The sequence below is a fragment of the Chiloscyllium punctatum genome, chromosome 9, assembly GCF_047496795.1.
Source record: "Chiloscyllium punctatum isolate Juve2018m chromosome 9, sChiPun1.3, whole genome shotgun sequence".
NCBI classification, from domain to species: domain Eukaryota; kingdom Metazoa; phylum Chordata; class Chondrichthyes; order Orectolobiformes; family Hemiscylliidae; genus Chiloscyllium; species Chiloscyllium punctatum.
In genome coordinates, this window is record NC_092747.1 from 4,811,437 (window position 1) to 4,837,412 (window position 25,976).

Here is a 25,976-nt window from a genome sequence, read left to right on the forward strand (position 1 = left end):
AGAGGCAGCTGTGTCTTTAAATGGTCGATATGGCCTGCTTAAGGCAGAAAGCAAATTTCCCCCCAAATTTGATTAGGTTCCTACAGCCTCTGCAGAAACCTGCCCAATAAATGTGAGCAGACACCACCTGTGTCAGATTCGTGCCCGGCCCATTCATCAAGTTTTAGCCAATTAACACAGGCCTGTTAGTTTGAACCATTTACAGCTGGTTTTTGTGGGGGGAGAAACAGAAAGACAGTGATTGATGGAGGGGCCTACAAATAGAATAAAAGACAGACAAAAGAAAAGGCATGTGTTGCCTGGTGTCGCTGGACAAGAGAGAGAGAAACTGGGACAGGGGGATTTGTTCACTGGGGGTTTAATCCATGTCACTTCAGGCAGACCTCGTCTGTCATGTGCTCCAGTCAAAATCTTATTAAGTAGAATGTGACCAGGCTCCTTCATTGTTACTGAACCAATTTGTTGTTGGAGGTAAACACAGGGGTGGGGTGGTGTTTCTTTCTCCAGTCCTTTCTGCCAGAATGTGAGTGACTTAAATTGGAGAGAACAGATGGACTTAAACATTCCTTTAACATTTTACACAGAATTACACAACAGAGAAAGAGGCCACTCAGCCCCAGGACAGAGATCAGGAGAAATTATTTCTCTCACAGTTGTTAGTTTAAGAAATTCTCTTCCCCACAGAGTAGTGGAGGTGGGGTCATTGAATGTTTTAAAGCAGACTTAGACAGATACTGCACTGCTATCAGAATCCAAGGGGTCGGGGAAAAGTCAGAAAAATTGAGCTAAAGCCACAGTCAGATCGCCCACAATCTTCTTGAATAAAAGGGAGGGAGAAAGGGGCAGAGTGGCCTAATCCAGCACCAGTTTTCATGTTTTCATCATCCCACACAACATCCCTCCCACCATATTCCATCAAAACCTATTTTTCTATTTCCTTCTCTTTTGTTGATGGAGCTTTCCCTTAAATGCATCAGCTGTTGTCCTCAACCACTCTCTGTGGCAATGAGTCCAACATTCTCCCTCACTCTCTGGGTAGTAAGCTTTCTCTGGAAGTCCTGATTGGATTTAATAGAGTACCTTATGTTGATGTGGAGAGACTGGAGGGATGGGAAGTGTGCTGTTGCCTTACACCTCACAATCATGATGTGGAGGTGTCTATGTTGGACTGGGGTGGACAAGGTCAGAAGTCACCCGACCCCAGGTTATAGTCCAACAGGTTTATTTGAAATCACAAGCTTTCAGAGCGCTGCTCCTTCGTCAGGACTTTATGTGACAAAGGAGCAATGATCCAAAAGTTTGTGATTTCAAATAAACCCAACAAACTATAACCTGGTCAAGAGCGTAGTGTTGGAAAAACACAGCAGGTCAGGCAGCATCCGAGAAGTCTCCTGCTCCTCGGATGCTGCCGATTCTCCTCCTCGGATACTGCCTGACCTGGTGTACTTTCCCAGCACCACACTCTCGACTGATCTCCAACATCTGCAGTCCTCATTTTTTCTTAAGACTATAACCTGGTGTCATGTGACTTCTGACTTTCCTCACATTCATTAAGACTTTAAGAGACCGACTCATGATATTAATACGGTATCACAGCATGCCATTTGAGAGTATAAAAATCTCATACTCCACCTTACTTTAGATCACTTGAAGCATACACTATGCTGGAAGCATGCTCCTATATTGTAAATTATGAGCTTAGTATTAGCCCAGACATTTAGATATGATTTAGATTGGAGTGTAATGTTTGCACAGAATGGTTAGTTGTAATAAATATCTGTTGGATTTCAATACCACAATATACACCTCCAGTTTCTTATGTTAAGGGAGAAATGTAAGTCGGACCGCATCAGATAAAACATCATGTTGCAGGCAAATTCAACAACTCATCTATATAGTTAGTAAAGGTTCACAGAAATATTGTGGGGGTCGGATAGAATAGATGAGGGAAAAATATTTATTAGCAATGACCTTATTTTTAATCTCCAGTTCTGGACTGCTGCACAGAAATAGTATTTGTTTGGGGCCACACTACTGAATCTATTCAGAAGTTTAAAGTCTCAAAGTGCCTCTTCCTGGGGCCCAGTTCCAAGGGTAATCATTAAATTTAAATTACTATCAGTCAAACAGTAAAAGATGATGTTGGTGCAATGTGGTGAGCATTGTATGTGAATCTACCAGCACTGGCAGTGGCTTACTGGGTATTGGTCTTGCCTCGGAATCAGGAAGTTGTGAGCCTCACCCACAGACGAACACAAACTGGCCTAATACTCTGCTTCAATACTGAGTTATCACTGAATTATCAAAGGTCAGTACTGATAAAGTGCTGCTCTGTTGGAGGGTCTGTACTGAGGGAGAGCTACACTGTCAGAGACAAAAATGGAAATTGCTGGAAAATCTCAGCAGGTCTGGCAGCATCTGTGGAGAGAAATCAAAGTTAATGTTTTGGGGCGCTGACCCTTCCTCAGAACTGATGGTAGTTGGGAAAATGTTGGTTTATATGCAGATGATGCACTGTTGGAGGGTCATCGCTGAGGGAGCGCTCCACTGTTGGAGGGTCAGTGCTGAGGGAGTGCCGCACTGTTGGAGGGTCAGTGCTGAGGGAGTGAGAAAGAGAGAGAGAAAGAGAGATCAACAGAGGGTGAAGGCCTGGTAACTATAAATCTCAATGAGCCAGCAACAGTGGGAAGAAAAGAGAGTGAGTAGCAGTGGTGGCTGGGGTGGGGGGGGGGTGGGGGGGGGGGGGGGGGGGGAGGAAGCAGTTGAAACTTCTTGGCGAAACCAGAATGAAGAATTGATTGAAATGCAGCAGAACACTTGTCTTTATTTTCCAAAAACACCATGCTTCAGGGCGATTTGAGAACGTTAAAATTGCTGGGACACAGGCTCCAGTTTGACGTGATTTACACTCATTCAGTTGACATGGCAAGGGGACTGCAGTATTGATGATGATGGGTGCTGAGGGACAACTGCAGCCTCAATGCAGTTCGCAGCTCCAGCAGCAGGAGCTATCAGGGTTCTTACTCATACTGCCCTGGAACTCCAGTTGCCGATGGCCCTCAGTCAAGCTGCAGGGAATACAATTCCATCATTGTCTGGCCTAATGGGTGTCATGGGAGAGTTGCAGAGCAGCATCCACTGACGGATCGCTCGGCTGTTGTTTCTAATATAGCTGTCATCCAGGCCCCCTTTCTCCTCTCTCTACCACCTCCCAGCCTCAACCTTTGATTTCCACAGCGTTTTGGATACAGTTCACCTGACAGTTTTCAGACCATACAGCTGAAGGAACGGCTGTAGATTACTCTCAGACTCGAACTGTTTTCTTTTAACACTTCCACCAAACAGGATTCGCTTGACAAGCCCCTTCCTTTACAAGGTATGCATTTACATCGAGTCACAGAGTCATCCAGTTCGGAAACAGACCCTTCGGTCCAACCAGTCCATGCTGAACATAATCCCAAACCAGTCCCACCTGCCTGCTCCTAACCCATATCCCTCCAAACCTCTCCCTATTCACGAACTTATCCAAATGTTGTAATCGTGTTGACATCCCCCCACTTCCTCAGGAAGTTCATTCCACACATGAACCACCCTCTGTGTAAACAATTTGCTTCTCATGCCTTTTTTAACTCTCTCTCCTCTCACCTTAAAAATGTGCCCCCAAGTCTTGAAATCCCCCATCCGAGGGAAAAGAGATCTACCATTAACTCTACATCCCTCATAATTTCATAAACCTCTATAAGCTCGCCTCTCAATCTCCTACACTCCAGTGTAAAAAGTCCCAGCCGATCCAACCCTTCTTAGATCTAAGAACTGTTTAATTACTTTGCACGTACTCTGCTGTACTTGTCTGCACTGTCCCAAGATCACCTCCGTTCCTCACTCTCCCACTTGTGTCTCATTCTACTGTCTTGATTGAGCCACTTATCATTCAAAAATCTATCTAGTTTAGCCTTGAATACATTCATTAGCTCAGTTTGCACTGCTCACTGGAGATCTGAATTCCAGACTAAACATACTCTAGGGAAAAAAATACTTCTCTTCCTCTCTGTCTTCAACAGGTGTACCTTGGTTTAATAATAGTACTGAAGACTCTGGAATTAGCTGAGAAATAGCAGAATTGGCCAAGTTCCTGATCAAGCTGTTCCAGTGCAACTGCAACACTGGCATTTACCTGACAGTATGGAAGATTGCTGAAGTATGTCCTGTGCACAACAAAAAAGGACAAATACCACCAAACCAATTACTGCCCCATCAGTCTGCTCTCAATCATCAATAAGGTGGCGGAAGGGGACGTCAACAATGCTATCAAACAGTACTTGCAAATGACTCAACAATCCAGTGACATTTAGGTTGTGTTCCTCAAGGGCCCCCCTGCCCAACCCCATTAAAACGCTGGTTCAAACTTGGACGAAACAGCTGAAATCCAGAGCTGAGTCCAGAGTGATTGCATTTGACATATAGACTGCATTTCATTGACTATGGCATCAAGAAGCCCAAGCAAGACTTCAGTTAATGAAAATTTGGGGTGAAGATCTCTGCTGGTTAGAGTCATACCCGGCACATAGGAAGATAATAGTGGTTGTTGGAGATCAATCATCTCAGCTTCAGAACATCTCTGCAAGGTAGTGTCCCAGGCCCAACCATCTTCAGCTGCTTCATCAATGACCTTTCGCCCATCATGAGATCACAAGCAACGTTGTCTCTAAGCTGTACATTCTGGAGGTCTGTGCATGCAGATTAGTGTGTCAGCACATTCACGTCTGGTACAAACACCTCAGAAATTCATGCAGCAGCTGGAGAAATTAGGGGCAACATTGCTCTAAAGTAGGATGTTTGCTTATGATAGCACAAACTTCAGTATCATTCATGAATCCTCAGTTACTGAAGCAGTCTGAGTTGAAATGCATGAAGACTGCACAACTTCCAGTCTTGTGCTGGTAAGTGGCAAGTCACTACACAAGTACCAGGCAATGACCATCTCCAGCAAGAGAGAATCTAACCATTGTGCCTTGACATTCGATAGGATTACTACCAATGAATCCACCATCCATGGGCATTACCATTGCCGAGTCCCACACCTTGAGGTTATCATTGCCAAAAACTGAACTGGACTAGCCATTTAATAGTGGCTAAAAGAACAAGTTAGAAGCTAGGAAATCAGCTCCTCACCTCCAGTCTTCTCATTTCTGTTCACCATTTAAAAGGCACCATTTAGCAGTTTGACGGCATATTCGTCGTTTGCCTGGATGACTGCAGCGCCAACAATGATCAAAGTTCACTGTCATCCCGGACAAAGCAGCTGCTTGGTTGACTCGCTATCCACAAGCTTCAACATGAACTGCCTTCAGCAGTGTCTACAAGGCATACCACAACAACTTATCAAGGCTTTCCACACAGTACACTCAAAATCTGGAACTACCCAGTAGGACAGCAGCAGCAGATACGTGCGGACACCACCAACACCAAGTTCCTCTCCAAGCCACTCCCTTGGAAACACATTGCTGCTCCTTTATTGTCACTGGTTCAAAATCCTCAAAACTCCGTCCCTAATGTCTATGGAATTCCCAACATCCCAACAGTTCAACCAGCTCACCATCAACTTCTGCAGGGCAAGTCGGCATTAGCGTCTGACAGTGACCTAGAGCCCATTAATGAATGGAAACAATTTTTTTAAAAAAGATTCCACAAAATCACCCGTCATTCTCCTTCACCCAAGAAAGTCCGAGACCAACTCCTTGGTCCTTCTTCATAGGGCCCTCCCACCAAGTCTAGTCTCAATCTGATAACATTTGTTGCATGTCTATGGCAAGTAAATCCTATATGAGACAAGGAAACCAAAACTGAACACAATAATCCCGGTATGGTGTCACCAAAGGTATTTGCCATAAGACTTTATTAGTCCTGCAACCAAGTTCAAACCTGAAAGCATGGACTTCCACAGAACAGCACAGTACAAATCTTGTTATTTAATCATTATTCTAGCCAGGCCTGCCTGAGGGTTTTTATTTCAAAACAGGAAAATACCTTTCTTTCCTCTTTAAGCTGATTTGATATTTAATTGAATTACTCTGAAATAGCTTGTTCTATTTTTATCAGAAAGAAGACAAAGGGACAGAATAGGAGATGGCTATTTGACCATTCTATCCATCGATCCTGGTGCCCAGGTCAAACCACACCTACGCTGCTTATGCATAGAATTGTTGGGTGAGCTCCTTTCAGTGCAATCCCCACTGCCCGTCACTAAATGGCTGAATTGTACAATAGATGCCTCTGTATTCATTTAGCATCAGTGGATATAAAAGTGTTAAACTCTGCCAGGACAAGGACAACACAGGGTTAGATAGAAAAGAAAGCTTCCTGCACACAGTCCCCATCAAACACTCCCATTACAGGGGGGGTTAGATACAGAGTAAAAGTCCTCACTACAGTGCTCTCGTCAAACTGTTCTCGTGTAGCATGGGTTTAGATACAGAGTAAAGCTCACTCCACAATATCTCCATGAAACACCCCCAGGACTCCCAGACAGAGGGTAAGGCTAGAGACAGAGTAAAGTTACCCTTTTCATCCACATTATATTTCATTGTTGCCACAAGATTAGAAAAGGAGTACAGTATATCTTCATAGCAGCTGGCCTCAGAGTGCTAGATTGACAAACAAGTTTCAAGAATCTATAAGGCTGATGCCTCTTGGCACCTGTGCTGAGATGAACCAAATGCACATCATAAACTCTACAGCCATCAAGGAGAAAGGCATCAATCCCTCTGCCCTGGCCAGATCTGACCCAGCTATTCCTTAAAATCTGAGGCACATTGAATATTTTGCAATATAGCTCCCCGCAACACAAACCCCGCACGAACAGCTCAAAACTATTCAACTATACAGCATTTAAGACAGATTCAGACTTCCAATATATTTCTGTTAATTATTCACACTTGTTAGTCTTCTCACTTCAGATTCCAAGAATCAATTCCAATTCACACATTATAAATCACAATATAAAATTCACAAATATCTAACATTGTTGAATGCTGTTTGGAAAAAAAAAATCAATTTGAGAAATCTACTCAGATGCAAAAGAAATGAATGTTTGGCAGTGGTTTTAACCATAAGAAATAGGAACAGGAGTGGGCCATTCAGCCCCTCAAGCCTGCTCCCCCGTTCAATAGGATTATGGCTGATCCCACATTCCTCATATCCACTTTCCTGCCCTTTGGTAATCCTTGGATTTCCTGACTGATCAAGAATCTCTCTCAGCCTTAAATATCCACAAGGACTCTGCCCCCACAGCTCTCTGTGATGAGGAGTTCCAAAGACTCACAAACCTCAGGAGAAATTCCTCCCCATCTCAGTCTGAAATGGGTGCCCCTTTATTCTGAGCCTATACCCTCTGGTCCTAGTCCCTCCCATGACGGGAAACATCATCTCAGCATTGACCCACTCAAGCCCCTTAAGAGCCCTGGATGTTTCAGTGAGATCCCCTCTCATTCTTCTAAACTCCAGGGAGTAGAGTCCCAACCTGCTTAACCTTTGTTCAGAAAACAATCCTTCCCCATCCCAGGGACCATCCTAGTGAACCTTCCCTGAACTGCCTCCAATGAAATGATATCTTTCCTTAAATAAGGGATGGGAACAGCTCACAGTGCTCCATCAGTGACCTCCCCAGCACCTTGTACAGTTGCAGTAAGACCTCCCTACTCTTATACTCCAACCCCCTTGAAATAAGGGCCAACATTCCATTAGCCTTTCTGATTCCCTGCTAACCCAGTGTGCTAGCTTTCTGTGTTTTGTGTGCAAGTCCCCCAGGCACTTTGTGTTGCAGATTTCTGCAGGTTTTCTTCCATTTAAATAATATTTGTAATAAAAACATCTTTCTCTGAACTGCATAGAAAGATATTTGCCGACGAGTTCAGGGCTATTGGGAGCACGTGTACCACACTATTTCATTTTTAAATTGTGGACGAAAGAGGGGCTTCATTTGAGGCAGGATTGCAACCAGCTGGAAATGCAGCAGCAACCAGCACTTGGCACCAGCATAGTATTTTAATAACAACTCTATTCAGTCCTTTCAAAAGGATCAGGACACAATGCCCACCCTAGAAGGTGCAGAGGATGATTATGGGCAGTATCACATCACTGTATCCCATGGCCACCAGGCAAGTTCCAGTCACCAACATCATCCATTACCTGGAAACCAATCTGCCAGAAGTGATAATAGTTCATGACATCTACATACAGAATGACTGGAGAAGACAAAATATATTTAGGAGGGAGTGTCAGTGGAGAAAATAGGGAGAAACTGGTCTCTCTGGCAGGAGACATCATAACCACAGGACAGACGTCTAAGATCATTGCCAGAAAGACTAGAAGAGAAAAGAGGGGAATTTCTCTTCTCATGACACCCTGTTGCGATCTGGAATTTCCTTCCTAAATGGATGGTGGAAACAGATTAAAAAGTAATTTTCAAAAGAAAATTAGACAAATATTAAAAGGAGAAGGACTTGCAGGGATGCAGGACCATGAGGAAAGAACAATGGCTTGTGCATCGATTTGAATTTAGCTTTTTCAAAAAGCTAAAACAGGCATCATGGTCTGAATGTCGTTTCTTGGTGCTCCAAGATTCTACCATTGCACAATTTCCTGGTTTTTCATTTGGTGTAGGTTCCAGAAGCAGGAATGAGAAACTCACTCTGTAAAATCACAGCAGGGCTTTATGTAACAAAAGACTTAGTAATGACGAATGTATAAATTAGGAGTCGATAGTGTGGCGTTGGAAAAGCACAGCAGGTCAGGCAGCATCTGAGGAGCAGCAGAATCAGTGATTTGGGAATAAGCCCTTCATGAGGAATGAGCCTCATTCCTGAAGAAGAACTGATGCTCGAAATGTCGATTTCCCTGCTCCTCAGATGCTGCCTGACCTGCTGTGCTTTTCCAGCACCACACCCTCGACTCTGATCTCCAAAATCTACAATCCTCACGTTCTCCAGTATAAATTAGGAGTCTCACAACCTGTAATGCAGTGACCCTGGCCCCAACCAATAAAAGATACCCCCTCGATTCTTTTGTACATACCTGCTGCAACAGTTGCGATGGCTGTCTCCTGGCCAATGATATGTTCCTTCAGTCTCTGCTCCAAAGGAAACCGTCTACGTTCCTCTGCCTCTCGCTTCCTTTGCTCTTCCTGGTACTGTAAGCAAGAGACAAACATACAAAGACGTTGGTTAGGGGGTTAACACATTTGTGATGTCTTAACACATTCCTGGTGTTGCTGCAGGACTGATGTTTATTCACCATCCCTCACCTCCTTCATTTTTGGTGCAACTGAGTACTTTTAGTGATTGTTTCAAAAGGCACCAAAGTCATGGAAGGGCTCAAATCAGAAGATGTAGAGAAGATACTTCCACTTGTAAGGGAAGTGAAAAATAGATGGCCATTACTTTTTATTCATTCATGGAATGTCGGGGTTGTTGGCTGGGCCAGCATTTATTGCCTGTTGCTAGTGGCCCTCCAGACAGTGGTGGCTCACCACCACAATGTGTGCATGTGATTTCCCAGTCAGGATGGTGAATGGCTTGGAAAGGAATTTGCAGGGAGTGGTGTTCCCATGTATCTGCTGCCCTTGTCCTTCTTGGTCATGGGTTTGCAAGGTCTTACCTAAGGAACCTTGATGAATTTCTGCAGGTGGTACACACTGCTGTTACTGAGCATCAGTGATGGAGGGAGTGGATGTTTGTAGATCTGATGCCAATCAAGTGGGTTGCTTTGTGCTGGATGGTGTGAAGCTTCTAGAGTGTTGTCAGAGCTGAACTCATCCAGGGAAGAGGGGAGCATTCCATCACACTCATGACATGTGCCTGTTAGACAGGGAACAGGCTTTGGGGAGAAGAGGTGAGTTACTTACTTCAGGATTCCTTGCCTCTAACCTCCTCTTGAAGCCCCTGTATTTATTCACGTGGCAAGTTCAGTTCAGGTTCTGGTCAAGGTAACTCCCAGGATGTTGACAGTGGGGGAAGTCAGTGACAGTAATGCTACTGAATGTCAAGGGACAATGGTTAGATTCTCTCTTGTTGAAGTTGATCATTGTGTGGCACTTGTGTGGCTGAAAGTTCCTTGCTGCTTTTCAGCCCAAGCCTGGAATATGTCCAGGTGTTGCTGCATTTGAACATACGCTGCTTCAGTATCTGAGGATTCGCAATTGGTGCTGAACATTGTGAACTCATCAGCAAACATCCCTACTTCTGAAAGAAGGTAATTGATGAAGCAGCTGAAGATGGTTGGGCCCAGGATACTCTCCTGAGGAAATCCTGCAGAGATGTCCTGGAGCTGAGATGACTGGCCTTCAATAACCACAACCATCCTCCTAAATGCTCAGTATGACTCCAACCAGCAGAGAGTTTTCCCTCCGATTCTTAAGGATTCCAGTTTTGCCTTGGCTTTTTGATGCCCCACACAACCAAATATATGGCCTTGATGTCAAGGACTGTCCCTCTCCCCTCCCCTCTGGAATTCAGCTGTTTTGTCAGTGTTTGACCCAAGGCTGTAATGAGGGCCAGAGCTGAGTGGCCCTGGGGGAATCCCAAACTGGGAGTCACTGAGCAGGTGCTGCTTGATAGCACTGTTGATGACACCTTCCATCACTTTACTGACCATCAAGAGTAAACTGATTGGGTAGAATTGAATTTGTCTTGCTTTTTGTGGACAGGACATACCTGGGACTGTCTTATGAGGACAGATTTGATAAGTTGGGCTTGCAGTCATTGAAATTTAAAAAATGAGATGAGGCAGATATAGTTGCCCTTGTTGGGGATTCTAAGACCAGAATCTTGGAGCAAGGAATCACTTACTAAAGACAGAATGAGGAGTTTTTTTTTTATCTCAAAGGGTACTGAATCTACAGAATTCTTCATATAGGTTCTTTATCTCAGAACAAGGATCAAATCATTTAAGGCTGAGATGAGGAAGAATTCTTACTCAGGGATGGTGAGTCATTACAATGCTCTACTTGAGAGAGCTCGACAAGCTGAGTTAATGAGTCTGTTCAAGTCTGACAGCAACAGATTTCTACTTACATTAATGGCGAAAGGGATCATGTAGGAAAATGATATTGAAATAGGTGAGCCACGGTCTGACTAGCTCACAGGACTGAATGGTCTATTCCTGATGCATGCCCAAGATGTTGGTTAAATTCTCCCTTGTTAGAGTTGATCATTTCCTGGCATTTGTGTGGCTGAAAGTTTCTTGCCACTTTTCAGCCTCCAACAAACACAACTTTCTTCCTTTGTTCAGGAATGCCTCTAACCAATGGAGAGTTTTCCCCGATTCAGTTTTCTAGGATGCCTTGATGCCACAACTCGATCAAACACTATGGGGTGTCATTGTAAATCACTCTCATCACATCTGTGGAGTTCAGCTCTTTTTGTCCATGTTTCAGTTCAGGAGCTGAGTTTTCCCGAAAGAACCCAAATCAAGCATCTGTGAGCATGTCATTTCAAAGTAAATGTTGTTTGATAGCAATATTGAAGGTATCTTCTCCCATGTTGCTGATGAAAGTTGCTCATTGAGAACCAAATCCCCAAAACTGAGCAAAGTCCCTGAAAATCACTTCCTGAACTCAATAAATCTAATTTCATACCTATCACCCCATGTTGTCACGCAATCCCACAGTATCAGTGAGTGCCGGAGTGCAATAGAGAGTTAGATGCTAAATTAGACGCTAAGTCAGTGAACAAGAGAGAGAGTGACAGTGTGTGAGAGACAGTGAACAAAAGAGAGAGAAGAGTGATGGGTGAAAAAGAATGAGTGAGACAGCAGGGCAGAGAGTGTGGTAGAGTGAGAGTGAATGGGTGAGTGGATGTGTAAAGTGTCTGGCATGTCAGTAATACATCTCAGAGTGGAATAATCTGTTGATCTCAAGGTGATGAATAGGTACTTGGGTGAGATACCTGGTTGGTAGTCAGTATCTCAGAATCTGATCTCGCATCAGAGTGTGGCACTTTCAAATGGACACACTGAGAGTGGGAAAGCAAAAAGAATTGTACAGAAAATAATAACCCTGATTTTTATGGATTAAGGGAAGAATAAAACTGCCTTATTTATTTCATATTCTCTGATTAAATTATTCAAAATACCTCCAGCTTTACAACTTCATTTTTTTGAAAGTTTCTGAATATGTATTAAAAGCAGCAAAGCTGTCTGTTTAATATTTGAACATTTAATCTATTTGTTATTTAGTGTTGCACATTAAAGGATAAGAGTTTGTATCTGTGTGCACTATGGAGGTCAAATGCAAATACGTGAATGCCAAAATATCAGGCAAATTAAAACCCTGTGCTCTGATCTGTAATTTTATATACACTGAGATATCTGGGTGTTAAAGAGATGTTTGGATGATGCATCTTGCGCCAGAAGGACCTGTATGTTTAGCCTGGCTCAGGTTCAGCATAAGCTGCTTTGTGAGTGTTCCTTTCACATGGGAGCTGTCACACAGTTATTGCCCCATTTGAAACCCTGCGAATGATGGATTCCATCAGTTTATCGAGTGTTTGTTTTGCAACTGCATCCATTTTCTTTTATATAAGAAATTTCATTTTGGGCAATTTATCATCAGTCACTTTCTAAAACATAATGAGAAAACTGCTATAGAGAGACGAGGCTGTTGCTTGTGTGTTTGTGAATGTATGTGCATGTCTATAAAACTTTTCCTCGCTCCTGGTGTCTTCAGGTTGCAAGCTGTTGAATTTCAGTACTTTGACTGGCAAGCCTACACTGGTTGAATTTTAGATGTGGTGAAATGGTAATGTCACTGGTGCAGTAATTAACACATACCGACTCCAGGTACACGGGTTCAAATCCCAGAAAGGTAGCTGGTCAAATTTAATTAATAAATCTAGAACTGAAAGTTATTCTTAGAAATGGTGACCGTGAAACTATCAGCAATTTTAGTACACACCTATCTGACTTACTAACGCCCCTTGGGGAAGGACAACTGTCGTCTTTACACAGTTCAGCTTACACGGGATATCAGACCCACAGGAATGAGACTCATTATTACTTGCCCTCTGTCATGGCTGAGCAAACCATTTACTTCAAAGGCAATTAGGGATAGGCAACAAATGCTGGATTTACCAGTTACACCCAAATCCTATAAAAGAATTTTATAAACATGAATATGAAAACACATGCAAATAAATACATATGTGAAGGGTCATTTGGCAGATGCAACAATCCTTCAGGTGATTTAGACAAGTTGAGTAATTGGCCAAAGCATGATCAATGTAGTATAACATGGATAAGTGTAGAACTAGCCATCTGGTCATGTGAACAGAATGGCAGATTATAATCTAAATAACGAAAGATTGGGAAATGTTGATGTCCAAAAGGACCGTGATTTCCTTGTACGTCAGTTACTGAAAGCAAGCATTAACGCTGCAGCAAGCTGTTGGGAAGTCACACAACATGGTTCATCGTAAGAGATTTGGAGTACACGAGAAAGGAAGGCTTACTGCAGCTGTACTGAGCCTTGGAGTGACCACAGCTAGGGTACTTTGTGTAATTTTGGTCTCTATGCTTAAGAAAAGATGTACTTGTCAAAGGGAGAGTGCAGCAATGGTTCATCAGACTGATTCCTGGGATAGCAGGTTTCTCACATGAGGAGAGATTGGGTTGATGAGGCCTGTGTTCACTAGAGTTGAGAAGAATGAGAGAGGATCTCATTGCAATGTACATTCTGACAACACTGGCCAGTCTACACACAGGGATGCTGTTTCCCTGGGCTGTCTTGGTCCCAGAATTGTAAACATCACTTTGTTTTGGACTGTGGACTAAATAAAATGGGAAAAGATACCACTTTAAAGAAACTGTGGAAGAAGATGGTTGCAATTCTTAAAAATGAGCTGCTGGAACACATTGAGAGTTGTAACTACAATGGTGCCTTATTCAAGTTGTGAGGGGCAATTTTAGATGGAATGGCACTACCTGTGTCTGTTTGGATAGTGACAAACTATCTGCTTTTGATAAAACAAAGAATTGAGGATGCTGAAAATCTGAAACAAAAACAGAAATTCCTAGAGAAACTCAGAAAGTCTGTCAGCATCTTTGGGAAGAAAGCAGAGTTAATGTTTTGAGTCGACTGACCTTTCTCCAGAACAGCAGGGAGAGCACAGATAGTTTTATGAATGGTTTTTCTAACAGGACTGGATGTTGTGGGCTCAGAAGGGCACAGCATAGTAACAACAGCTTGATGGGATCCTGGCCAACCTGTGTGTCTAATCAATAAGTAAAACCTTCCAGACTACAAAGGAAAGCAACTAAATTACATGCTCTCCCATTGGTGTGGAGAAATGACACAGAATCACCTGGTAGCTATACTCACTCACCATATCTCGATAAGGTGTTCCCTTCTTAAATTCCCTTCTTAAAAGAAAAATCAGAAAAATGGCCTTGAGGCACCAAAAGGGCAAATGAAAGACTGAAACTTGGTGCACCCCCATCATGCCGTTACCAAAGACACAAGAGGTTGAGAAAAAGCCAAAAGGAAACAGTTCATTTACAAGCAGCAGCCTGCCATTCTCTCTATGGTATGATTCTAAGGGCATGATTGTGTCCCAGTCATCACCACAACCATCCCAGGACAGACCCAGCAGAGTGGCAGTCGGGAAGGATTTCCCCTAGATGTCCTCAGCGTTGACTCTGAACCCATTAAATCTCATAGCACCTGGTCAAACATGCGCAAGAAAACCTCCTGCTAATCACCATATATTGTCCTCCCTCGGCTGATGAATCAGTACTTCTCCACGTTGAATGCCACTTAGGGGAAGGACTGAGGGGGGCAAGGGCTCAAAATTTGGGAGAAGTGAATGCCTAGTGGTATCATCGCTGGACTATTAATCTAGAGACCTAGGTAATGTACTGGAGACCTGGGTTTGAATCCTGCCACGGCAGATTGGGGAATTTGAATTCAATAGAAACCATTGCCGATTGGTGTAAAAATTCATTTGGTTCACTAATATCATTTAGAGGATGAAATCTTTGGTCTACATGTGACTCCAGGCTCACAGCAAAGTGGTTGATTCTGGGCAATAAAGGGATGGACAATAAACACTGGCCTAGCCAGCAATGTCCTCATCCTGTAAATGAATATATTTGGGGCGGCACGGTGGCACAGTGGTTAGCATTGCTGCCTCACAGCACCAGAGGCCTCAGTTTGATTCCAGCCTCGGGCGACTGTCTGTGTGGAGTTTGCATATTCTCCCTGTGTCAGCATGGGTTTCCTCCCACAATCCAAAGATATGCAGGTTAGGTGGACAGGCTATGTGAAATTACCCTTAGTGTCGAGGAATGTGCAGGCTAGGTGGATTAAGCCATGGGAATAGGGTTACAGGGATAGGGTGGGGGGCAGTGGGTCTGAGTAGGATATGCCTTGGAGGGTCAATGTGGACTCAATGGGCCAAATGGCCTGCTTCCATACAATAGGGATTCTATGATTCTATTCTTTGAAAGTACACTGCGTGCGAGAATTCAGTGGCCCAATATTGGCTCGGCTGCAGCATTACTGACTGAACTGGTTGGGTCCTAAAGTACACAACTGCTAGATTGGGTCTGCGGCAGGTGGTGAAGGAATCAAGAGAGAAAAAGATATTTGACCTCATCCTCATCAATCTCCCTGCCACAGATGTGTCTGTCCTTGACAATCTCATATCTGTACAACCTCTTGACCAGTACACAGTCCTTGAGAAGACAAAGCCCCTCCTTCACATTAGGGATACACTCCATTGTGTAGTGTGCCACTATGATGGTGTTAAATGGGGTAAATTTCAAAGAAAGGAGCAGCCATGGCCGAGTGATATTATCACTCGACTGTTAATTCGGAGACCCAGGTAATATTCTGGGGACCTGGTTCAAATCCTGCCAGGGCAGATGGTGGAATTTAAACTCAATAAAATTCTGGAATTAGAGTCTGATGATAACTATGAAACTATTGTTGATAGTTGTAAAAACTCATCTGGTTCACGAATGTCTTTTAGGGAAAGAAATCTCCATCATTACCTGGTGTGGTCTACAGACCCACAATAATATGATTGATTCTTAACTGCTCTCTGCGCAACTGGGAATGAGCAATAAATGCTGGCCTAGCCAGCGATGCCCTCATCCTGTGAATGAATAAAATTCCAATTTCAATAAACTAAACAAATTCAGCCAACCTAACATGAGAAGCAGGCTCCACAAATAACCCTATTCTCAATGATGGATGGCCTAGCACTTTTAGTGAAGGTCAAGGCTAAGCATTTACAACCATCTTCAGCCAGAATTGCCAAGTAGATGATCCATTTCAGCTTCGTTCTGACATCCTAGCATCACAAATGCTACTGTTCAGCCAATTTGGTAACTGCACATGACAGAAAGAAACGGCTTAAGGCACTGAGTACTGCAAAGGATACACAGTCATAGTAAGCTACAGCTCAGGTAAAGGACCTTCAGCCCATCAAATCTGTGTCAGTCAACAACAAAAAAACTCTGACACCATTCTAATAATACTGAAAATTGTGCTCCAGACCTACCTGTGCCCATGGATAAGCTGTTGCAGTACACCTGCAATACAGACACGTACCCAATTGCCCAGGAAGGTCCTGTTCACAAAAAGCAGGCCAAGTCCACTGTGGCCCATTAATGCCCTCTTAGTCTACTCTCCATCATCGGGAAAGTAATGGAAGTCAGATTTGTCAAGTGGCATTTGCAAAGGAATAACCTACTCACTGGTGCCCAGTTTGCACTCTGCCAGAACCCCTGAGTTCCTGATCTCATTGCAGTTTTTGTTAAAACATGGACAAAAGAGATGAACTCCAGAGGGGAGTGAGTGACTGCTCTCCCTCAACATCAAGGCAGAATTTGGCGTACTGTTGAACTAGGAAATCTAGCAAACAAGAATGAGGGGAAAATTCTCTTCTCGTTGGAGACCCATCTAGCATAGAGGAAAATGGTTGTGGTTGCTGAAGGTCAGTCATCTCAGCTCCAGGACATCTATGCAAGAGTTCCTTGGGTAGTGTCTTAGGCTCAACCATCTTTGCAGCCTCATCAATGACCTTCCCTCACTACACGGTCAGAAGTGGGGATGTTTGTTGCTGATTGCACAGTGTTCAGCACCTGAACATGACTCCTCAGATTCTGAAGCAGCTTGTGCCCAAAAGCAGCTGGAACTGGGCAAAATCTAGGTTTGGGCTAATAAATTGCAAGGAGCATTCAGATCACGTAAGTGCCAAGCAGTGAGCATCTCTATTTGGAGAGAATCTAAATCTCTATTGATTTTTCATAGCACACCCAGCACCAAGGGATTCAGCTCCTGTCTCCCCAAAGCTTGTCCAAAAGGCACAAGTCAGTAGTGTGATGGAATACTCCCCACTGCCCTGGATTGATGCAGCTTCAACAACACGTATAAAGCTTGATACCAGACAGGACAAAGCAACCTGTTTGGATTGCACCACATCTACTTACATTCATTCACTCCCCCACCGACGCTCAGTAGCAGCAGTGTATACCATCTACAAGGTGCACTGCAGAAATTCACAGAGGCTCCCTCAATGCATTGTCCAAGTCCACAACTACTTCCATCTAGAAGGACAAGGGCAGCAGATACATTGGAACACCATCCCTTGCAAGCACCTCTAACTGCCCACCAAACTACTCATTATCCTGACTTGGAAATATATTGCTGTTCCTTCACTGTCACAGGTTCAAAATCCTGGAGCTCTTCCTGAATGGTATTATGGGTAGATCTACACCATTGGCTTGAGATCGCAGCTCAGACCACCCTCTGGGGTTAGACAAATAAACACTGCTCGCCAGGTGATGCCCACATCCCATAAAAGAATAAATGAAGTATCACCTACAAAAATACTGAATGATCTGTGATCCTCTTGGAATCTCTACAGCAGAGAAGCAGCCCATTTGGCTCATTGAGTCCACACTGACCCTCTGAAAAGCATCTCACCCAGAGCTCACACCCTCCACCCTATCTCTGTAACCCTGCATGGCTAATCCACCGAGCCTGCACAACCCTGGACACTATGGGCAATTTAGCATGGCTACCCAACCTGCATCTTTTTGGACTGTGGGAAGAAACTGGAGCACCTGAAGGAAACCCACGCACACAGAGGAGAATGTGCAAACTCAATACACAGTTGTCTGAGGGTAGAATTGAACGAAGGCCCCTGGGGCTGTGAAACAGAAGTGCTAACCACTGAGCCATCATGCCAGCTCATTTTGAGTCCTCTCGATACTTTGATCGGGAGTGCAGCCTGTAGCTGCACATAATTTCCATTTTATCATGAATACTATCCAACCTCTAATACAGAATGGCTTATATACATGATAAAGTTCTTCTGAACCAACTACACCTTTGTATAGCCTTTATAATGTAGTAAAACATTGCAAAGCTTCACAGGGATAATTATCAAGCATTGTTAGACACGTTAGACCGGGACATATTGTTACCTCTAATAAAAGTATTGAGATTGAGAAGGCACTGATTTAAGGTAATTTGCAAAAGATTAGATTTAGATTTATTGCCAGTGAGAAGTGTTTTTTCATGCAAAAGACAAAGTGTTGCCATACTCTGGCACCAAGAAGCAAATACAATGAGAAAAAAAAACTTTTCTACTCAAGACAGTAGTTAGGGTCTGGGAGTGCACTGCCTGGAAATGTGGTGGAGGCAGGTTCAATTGAGGCTTTCAAGAGGGGCATTGGATGGTCATAGAAATCAAAACAATGTGCATGGATATGGGAAAAGACAGGAGAATGGCACTGAGTTATAATACTTACACTGAGATCTGGTGAAGACACGATTAGCCAAAAGTCTTCTTCTGCCCTCTTAACATTTTTGCAATTCAATCAGAGATATTGGGGCAGATGTACAAAAGCTTGATTTTAAAAAAAGGCTTTAGAAAGTTTCTTAAAGCAGAAGATTTAGGCAAATGAAAGCAAAGCCACCAAAGGGGGAGTGATTAAAGTCAGGAATGTGTAAGAAGCCTGAATTGAAAGAGTATGAAGATCCTGTAGATCTTGAGCAGATTACAGAGTTAGGGAAGGTGTCTTGAAGGGCAAGCAGTCATGTGGATGTTTTCCATCCACCCGAGTAGACCTCCATTTCAGATTTCAACTCAAAAATGGCATCTATGACAATCTGGCACTCCCTCAGCATTGCACTGCTGCACTTGATGTGTGTGGCTCAGTTAAGTGTTGCTTTTTTAAAAAATTTACTCAGAGGTTGTGGGCATCTCTGGCTATGCCATCATTAATTGCCCATCTCTAATTGCCCAGAGGACAGTTAAGAGTCAATGACATTGCTGTGGGCCTGGAGTCACAAATAGGCCAGACCAAGTTAAGGATGGTAGATTTCCTTCCTTAAAGGATATTAGTGAACGTGGGTTTTTCTAACAAACAACAATGTTTTCGTGGTCATCATTAGATCCTTAATTCCAGATTCCTTATTGAATTCAAATTCCACAACCTGGTATGGTGGAATTTGAACCTAGGTCCCCAGGACATTAGCAGAGTTTCCAGATTAATAGTCTAGTGTAATACCACTGGGCCATCACCTCCCCATTTACCACTAACTTGGTAAGAGGTCACATTCATTTGGAACAGTTTGAGAAACTGAAGACATTGCAGCAGGTTCTGCCCCAGGACAGTGAGGCTGTCTTTCTAAATGCTTAGGATGTTGCACTCACCTTCACCTCAGCCTCCTTCAGTAATGTTTTAATCTGTCCTTCTCTGGCATAGTCCACTGGTGTGTGTCCCATTTCATTCTGCAGTAAAGGATTAGCACCTGAATGAGGAATAATTTGAAAGTTCAACAAGATTGGCCAACCTAACAAGCCAATTGAGAACACCACCTCCGCAGCTTATGACAAACCAACACTTCCACCCACAACCTTCCCTTTGTTCCTCCTCTTGATCCGCCTTGCAATCCCACCCTCAGGCCACCCCCATTCCTACCTTTCGCGCCATTGTCAATTCAACAGTCTACACATCCAAGTGCCACCTTCATCCCGCCCACTCTCTTCTGCTGAGTGTAACTCATCAAACTACTGCCCCACCCTCTGCTTCATTAACTATTGGCCTATTCTGAGCAGTAGGGAAAAGTGGTGCTAAAGTAACAGCATCTGAAGGCCAGGGGCAAAGATGCAACACAGCAGAGATGTCAGGGACAGAGTTCCTCAGTATAAGATCTAGCAATGACAAACTGAGAAGTAGGGTTAGAATTAGAGCCCTACTGTGTGGAAACAGGCCCTTCGGCCCAACATGTCTATACCAACCCTCCGAATAATATCCCACCCAGACCCATTCCTCTATATTTACCCCTGACTCATGCACCTAACCTATACATTCCTGAACACTATGGAAAATTTAGCACGGCCAATTCACCTAACCTGGATTGTGGGAAGAAACCGGAGCACCTGGAAGAAACCCGCACAGACATGGGGAGAATGTGCAAAACTCCACACAGTCGCCCGAGGCTGGAATCAGACCCGGGTCCTTGGTGCTGTGAGGCAGCAGTGCTAACCACTGAGCCACTGTGCCGCTCCTAAGTTACTGGAGGTACAGAGAAGTCCTGTTCTAGAAATGGGACAGTGAGCATCAATCAGTGCATGTAATAGGAGCAGTGATAGATTGCAGTAAAGTCATGGAAAGGATTCATAAACAAAGATAAGGCATCGGAAATACACTCACACACGTCCCTACCAGCCTCTCACAGAGCTATCCATTATCCTATCGCGAAATTATATAAATGATGCATCGGAAAATAAACACAGATAAAAGGCAATGTAGATCTTTGACAAGCAGCAAGTTTTTTTACAAGATTACAGCCTGGGTAAATATCCGTTCTCCAGGAGATGTGTGGCGTGCCCCTAAGCATGTCTGCTGCAGTGAAGGATTTACTCTCTGCTCTTTGCAATATTGATCGCTACTGTACAGAGACACTCCTAAGGGTGGCATTGCAATGGCTTGCTTGCACGCAATCAATTCCAGAGTTTTATGATGACTTTAAAAAATCATACATATATACTATATATATATATATATATATATATATATTTGGATTGCAGCCCCTGGCAGTATTTGTGGGCAGTTCAGGGCATTGGAATGTATTGTGCGTTGTTTATGCCAACTGGGCTCAACTAATCTTACTGTTTCATTTCTCATCTGTTGTCTTCTGGGTTTCATAGAGTGATACAACACAAAAGCAGACCATTTGGTCCATCGTCCATGTAAAATAACTATTCAATTAGCCCCATTCCCCCAGTCCTTGCCCCACAGCTCTGCAGGTGATTCCCTTTTCAAGCATTTAACCAGTTCCCCTTATTGCTGACTGCTTCCACCTCATGTTACCACAGAGACCTACTACATAGATAAAGACCCTTCAGCCTATCAAGTCCGTACCAGTCAAAATTAAGCACCAAACTATTCTAATCCCATTTGCCAACAAAAATACTCCTATAGCCTTGTATGCCTTTGCATTACAAGTATACATTTAAATAATTTTTCAAAGTCATTCATGAGTATGGCTAGCTGCGACTCAATTTGCAACACCCTTGCCTCCAAGTCAGAAGGTTGTGGGCTCATGCCCAATCCAAGATTGGTATTATTTTCTTTGCAGGACACAATAAACTGAGGGTCCATCACTGCTGATTGGGAAAACAGATCAAACAATTACATCAAAGGACAGTGGAGTGTTGATTGATTTGGGATTTTGTTTAATAAAGTAAGTAACTCTGGGGCTAAAGGGAAGTCATGGCAGGAGAGCTTGCGGCTGTGAAAAGCTCCTCCTGTGCTGCGTGGAAAGTCATGGAAGCTCAAGTTGTCCCTGGTGACCATGGGTGCAGAAAGTGTCCAGTTTTACTGGTGAATTGTATCTCAGAGCTGGAACTACAGGTGGAACACCTGAGATGCTGAGCAAGTCCTGAATAACATGAGATGGTCACACTGCAGCTGCAGACTGAACTGGACTTGCAGAAAGGGCATGGGTGACCACCAGACAGAGTATAGGAAGACAGATAATGCAGGAATCCTCTGTGGCCATCCCCCTTTCTAACAGAAGTAACCTTTTGGATATTGTTAGGAGAGATGACTGTGCAGGGAAGCAGTGGCAGCCAGATCTGGGTCTGCTGCACAAGATGGGAGGAAGAACAACAGCAGGGCTACGGTGGTAGGGGATTCACTTATAAGGGGAACACACAAATATTTCCAAAGCCACAAAATACACTCCAGCGTTGTATGTTGCCTCCCTGGTGCCTGGTCAGGGAAGTCACTGGATGACTGTATTCTGAAGAGGGAGGTTAGACAGTCAGAAATCATGATATATATTGGACCCAACAACATAGGTACAAAAAGGGATGTGATCCTGCAAGCAGAATCTAGTGAGTTAGGACATAGATTAAAGAAAAAGGACCCAAAAGATTGTAATCTCTGGTTTACTTTTGGTGCTATGTGCTAATGAGGATAGAAATAGGACGTCAGTTTGGATGAATGCGTGGCTAGAAAAATGGTGTTGGAAGGAGGGCTTTAGATTGCTGGGACATTGGGACTGCTGGTGGGAGGTGGGACATATACAACATGGACAGGTTGCACCTGAACTCGAATGGGACCATTCCTTGTGAGGAAGTTAGTAGAGGAGGTTTATCAGGATATTGCCTGGTCTGGAGGGAAGGTCTTACGAAGAAAGGCTGAAAGACTTGGATCTGTTCTCGTTGGAAAGACGAAGGCTAAGAGGGTATTTGATTGAGACATACAAGATGATCAGAGAACTATATAGGGTAGACAGTGAAAATCTTTTTCCTAGGATGATGACGTCAGCTTGTACGAGGGGGCATAACTACAAATTGAAGGGTAATAGATTTAAGACAGATGTCAGAGGCAAGTTCTTTACACAGAGAGTGGTAAGGGCGTGGAATGCCCTACCTGCTAATGTAGTCAACTCAGCCACATTAGGGAGATTTAAACAATCCTTAGATAAGCACATGGATGATGATGGGATAGTGTAGGGGGACGAGCTGAGAATAGTTCACAGGTCGGTGCAACATTGAGGGCTGAAGGGCCTGTACTGCACTGTATTGTTCAATGTTATTGGGAAGGGTTTGAACTAAATTGGCAGGGAACTAGGATCTGGAGGGAAAATTCAGTGAGAGTAGATTTAAGGCCAAAATTAGAAGAAACAGCTAGAGAGTCAGGAAAGTATGGACATTATAAATCAGTTAAAGTACAAAGCAGTGTGGCAAGCATGGGTAGGATAAATATTAGTATTGGGAGTCTGAGGACCAAGTCAGATGAGTTGAGTGCACACATTAAACCACAACGGCATGCTGTTAGCGCTGTCAATGAGACATTGTGTGCGCGCATGTGTGAGACACTTCCCAGATACAGTATCTTTAGATGAGATAAAAGAAGAGGGGGTGTAGTAGCATTGATTAGGGAATTAGTAGTAGGAAGGATGACATCTTAGAAGGCTCCTAGATGAAGCCATATGGGTACAACCTAAAAACCAAAAAGGAGTAATCACATTGCTGCAAGTGTACGATAGGCCCCGAACAGAAATAGGAGAGCAGATATGCAGGCATATTTCAGAGAAGTGTAAAAGTAATAGGGTAGTGGTAGCAGGGGATTTCAACCTCCTCAACATTAACTGGGGTAGTCATTGTGTGAAAGATTTACAGAGAGTGGAATTCTTAACACACATCCAGGACAGCTTTTTAAGCCAGTACATAGAAGACCCTAAAAGACAGAGTGGCAGTCCTCGCCTTAATTGGAGGTAATAAAGCCAAGCAAGTGGTTAAAATATTTTGTAGTCGGCGATCACAACTCCGTTATATTCAAGTTTGTGATGTAAAACCGCAAGACTGGTCCTGGAAGTGAGGTTTTACATTGGGGAAAGGTTAATATTAATAAGATTGGGTACGATTTGGCCACTTTAGGTAAATCTGTGTTAGAAATATGGAGAGTACAGAATCAACATGTTCCAATAAAGACAAAGGGTGGGACCAACAAATCTTGTGAACCTTGGATATTGAGGGATATACAGCACTGGATTAAGAGAAAAAGAGAGGGTATGTCCCTTACCACAGTTTCAAAACAGCAGAAGTGGAGTACAGAATGTGCAACAAGAAACTTAAAGAGGAAATTAGGAGAGCAAAAAGAGGGCATGAAAGAACAATGGAAGGTAAGATAAAGGAAAATCCTAAATTATTTTACACTTATTATAAGGGTAAAAGGATAATGAGGAAAAGGGTAGGACCCATTAAAGGGCACAGTGGTAATTTGTGCAAGGAGCCAGAGGATGTAGATACAGTTCTAAATAAATTGTGTTGATGCTCACTAGTGACAGAGATAGCAGGCTTTGAGAAGATTTGTAACTCAGGTCGAGGTTCTGGATGTATATGAGGAAGGACACCACTTTGACTGGGACAACACATCCATCCTAGGACAAGCCAAACAGAGACATGCACGAGAACTCCTAGAAGCATGGCATTCCAACTGGAACTCTATCAACAAACATATTGACTTGGATCCTGTTTACCACCTCCTGAGAAAAAGAACCAGAAATGACATCACCGCAGGAAATGATGTCACTGCAGGAAATGACATCGCCAACCCAAGGAAACACAAACATATAAATAGAAAGTGGGCTACACCCCACCACCGCTTCATCCAGAAACCCACTGAAGGTTTTACCTAGTATGGTGACGAAACATCTGAAAACGAACCTTCCAGCTCAGCGAACAAACCTACATCCAGTGACAGAGATAATATTGGTATAGACATCAGGGAGAAACTCTGATATAATTAAAGAAATGAACAAACACAGAGAGAAGGTTCTGAGTGGTCCGGCTGGCTTACAAGTTGATAAATATCTAGTGCCAGATGAAATGTATCCCAAGTATTTGAGTGAGACAAGGGAGGAAATAGCAAAGATGCTGACAATAATTTTAAACTCTTCTCTAGCCACAGCAGAGATACCAGAGTTATGCAGGACAGCCAATGCTGTGCCTTTATTCAAGAAGGGAACAAGCAATAGATATGAAGGCAGACTGCAAATGTTTTCCATGGAAATCATGAGACTGAGAGAGATTATCATTGAGATATATGAAATCTTGAAGAGCATATCTAGGGTAGACAAAATAAACTTTTCCCTTTGATGGAGGGATCAACGACCAGGGACATAGATTTAAGATAAGAACCAGGAGGTTTAGAGGGGGATGAGAAGAACATTTTCTCCCAGAGGGTGGTGGAAATCTGAAAGTTACTGCCTGTAAAGGAGAGGCAGAAACCCTCATCACATTGAAGTATTTAGATATGAACTTGTGATGCCAAGGTACAATGGCCTTGTAGCACTATCGCTAGACTGTTGATCCAGAAATGTTCTGGGGACCCAGGTTCGAATCCCACCACAGCAGATGGTGTAATTTGAACTTAATAAAATCTGGAATGAAGAGCAAACGATGACCACGAATCCAATATCGATTATTGGAAAAACCTGTCTGGTTCACTCATGTCTTTTAAGGCAGGAAACTGCCATCCTTACCCAGCTTGGCCTACATGTGACTCCAGACCCACAGCAATGTGATTGATTCTGAACGGCCCTCTGGGTAATCAGGGACAGGCAATAAATGCTGGCCCAGTCAGCGTTGCCCTCATCCCATGAATGAATAAAATAAACAAAGCTACGGCCAAGAGCTGGAAAGTGGGATGAGAGTCATTACTAGGTTGTTTTTGACCAACAAAATTTCAATGAACCAAATGGCCTTTCTTTCTGTGCTGTAGACCTCTAAGGTTTTGAACACCTCTATTATACGATCTGTTCCGAAACCATCTCTGCTCTAAGGAGAGAAATTCCAGCACGTCATGACTCTTTGCATAACTGAAGCCCCTCTTTTCAGATATTACCATCAGTTCATCTCCCTCTGCATCCTCTCCAGAACTCTGACATC

The 25,976-nt window shown here is 43.5% G+C and overlaps 1 protein-coding gene across 1 annotated transcript in view; it reads right to left on the bottom strand.

The window, feature by feature from the left end:
• Positions 1–25,976, bottom strand: part of clpb (ClpB family mitochondrial disaggregase) — a 110,855-nt gene that overhangs the window by 30,209 nt on the left and 54,670 nt on the right. Inside the window, 2 exon segments of the mRNA XM_072576757.1 lie at positions 9,073–9,187; positions 19,722–19,819. Coding sequence (XP_072432858.1) covers positions 9,073–9,187; positions 19,722–19,819 — 213 coding nt within the window.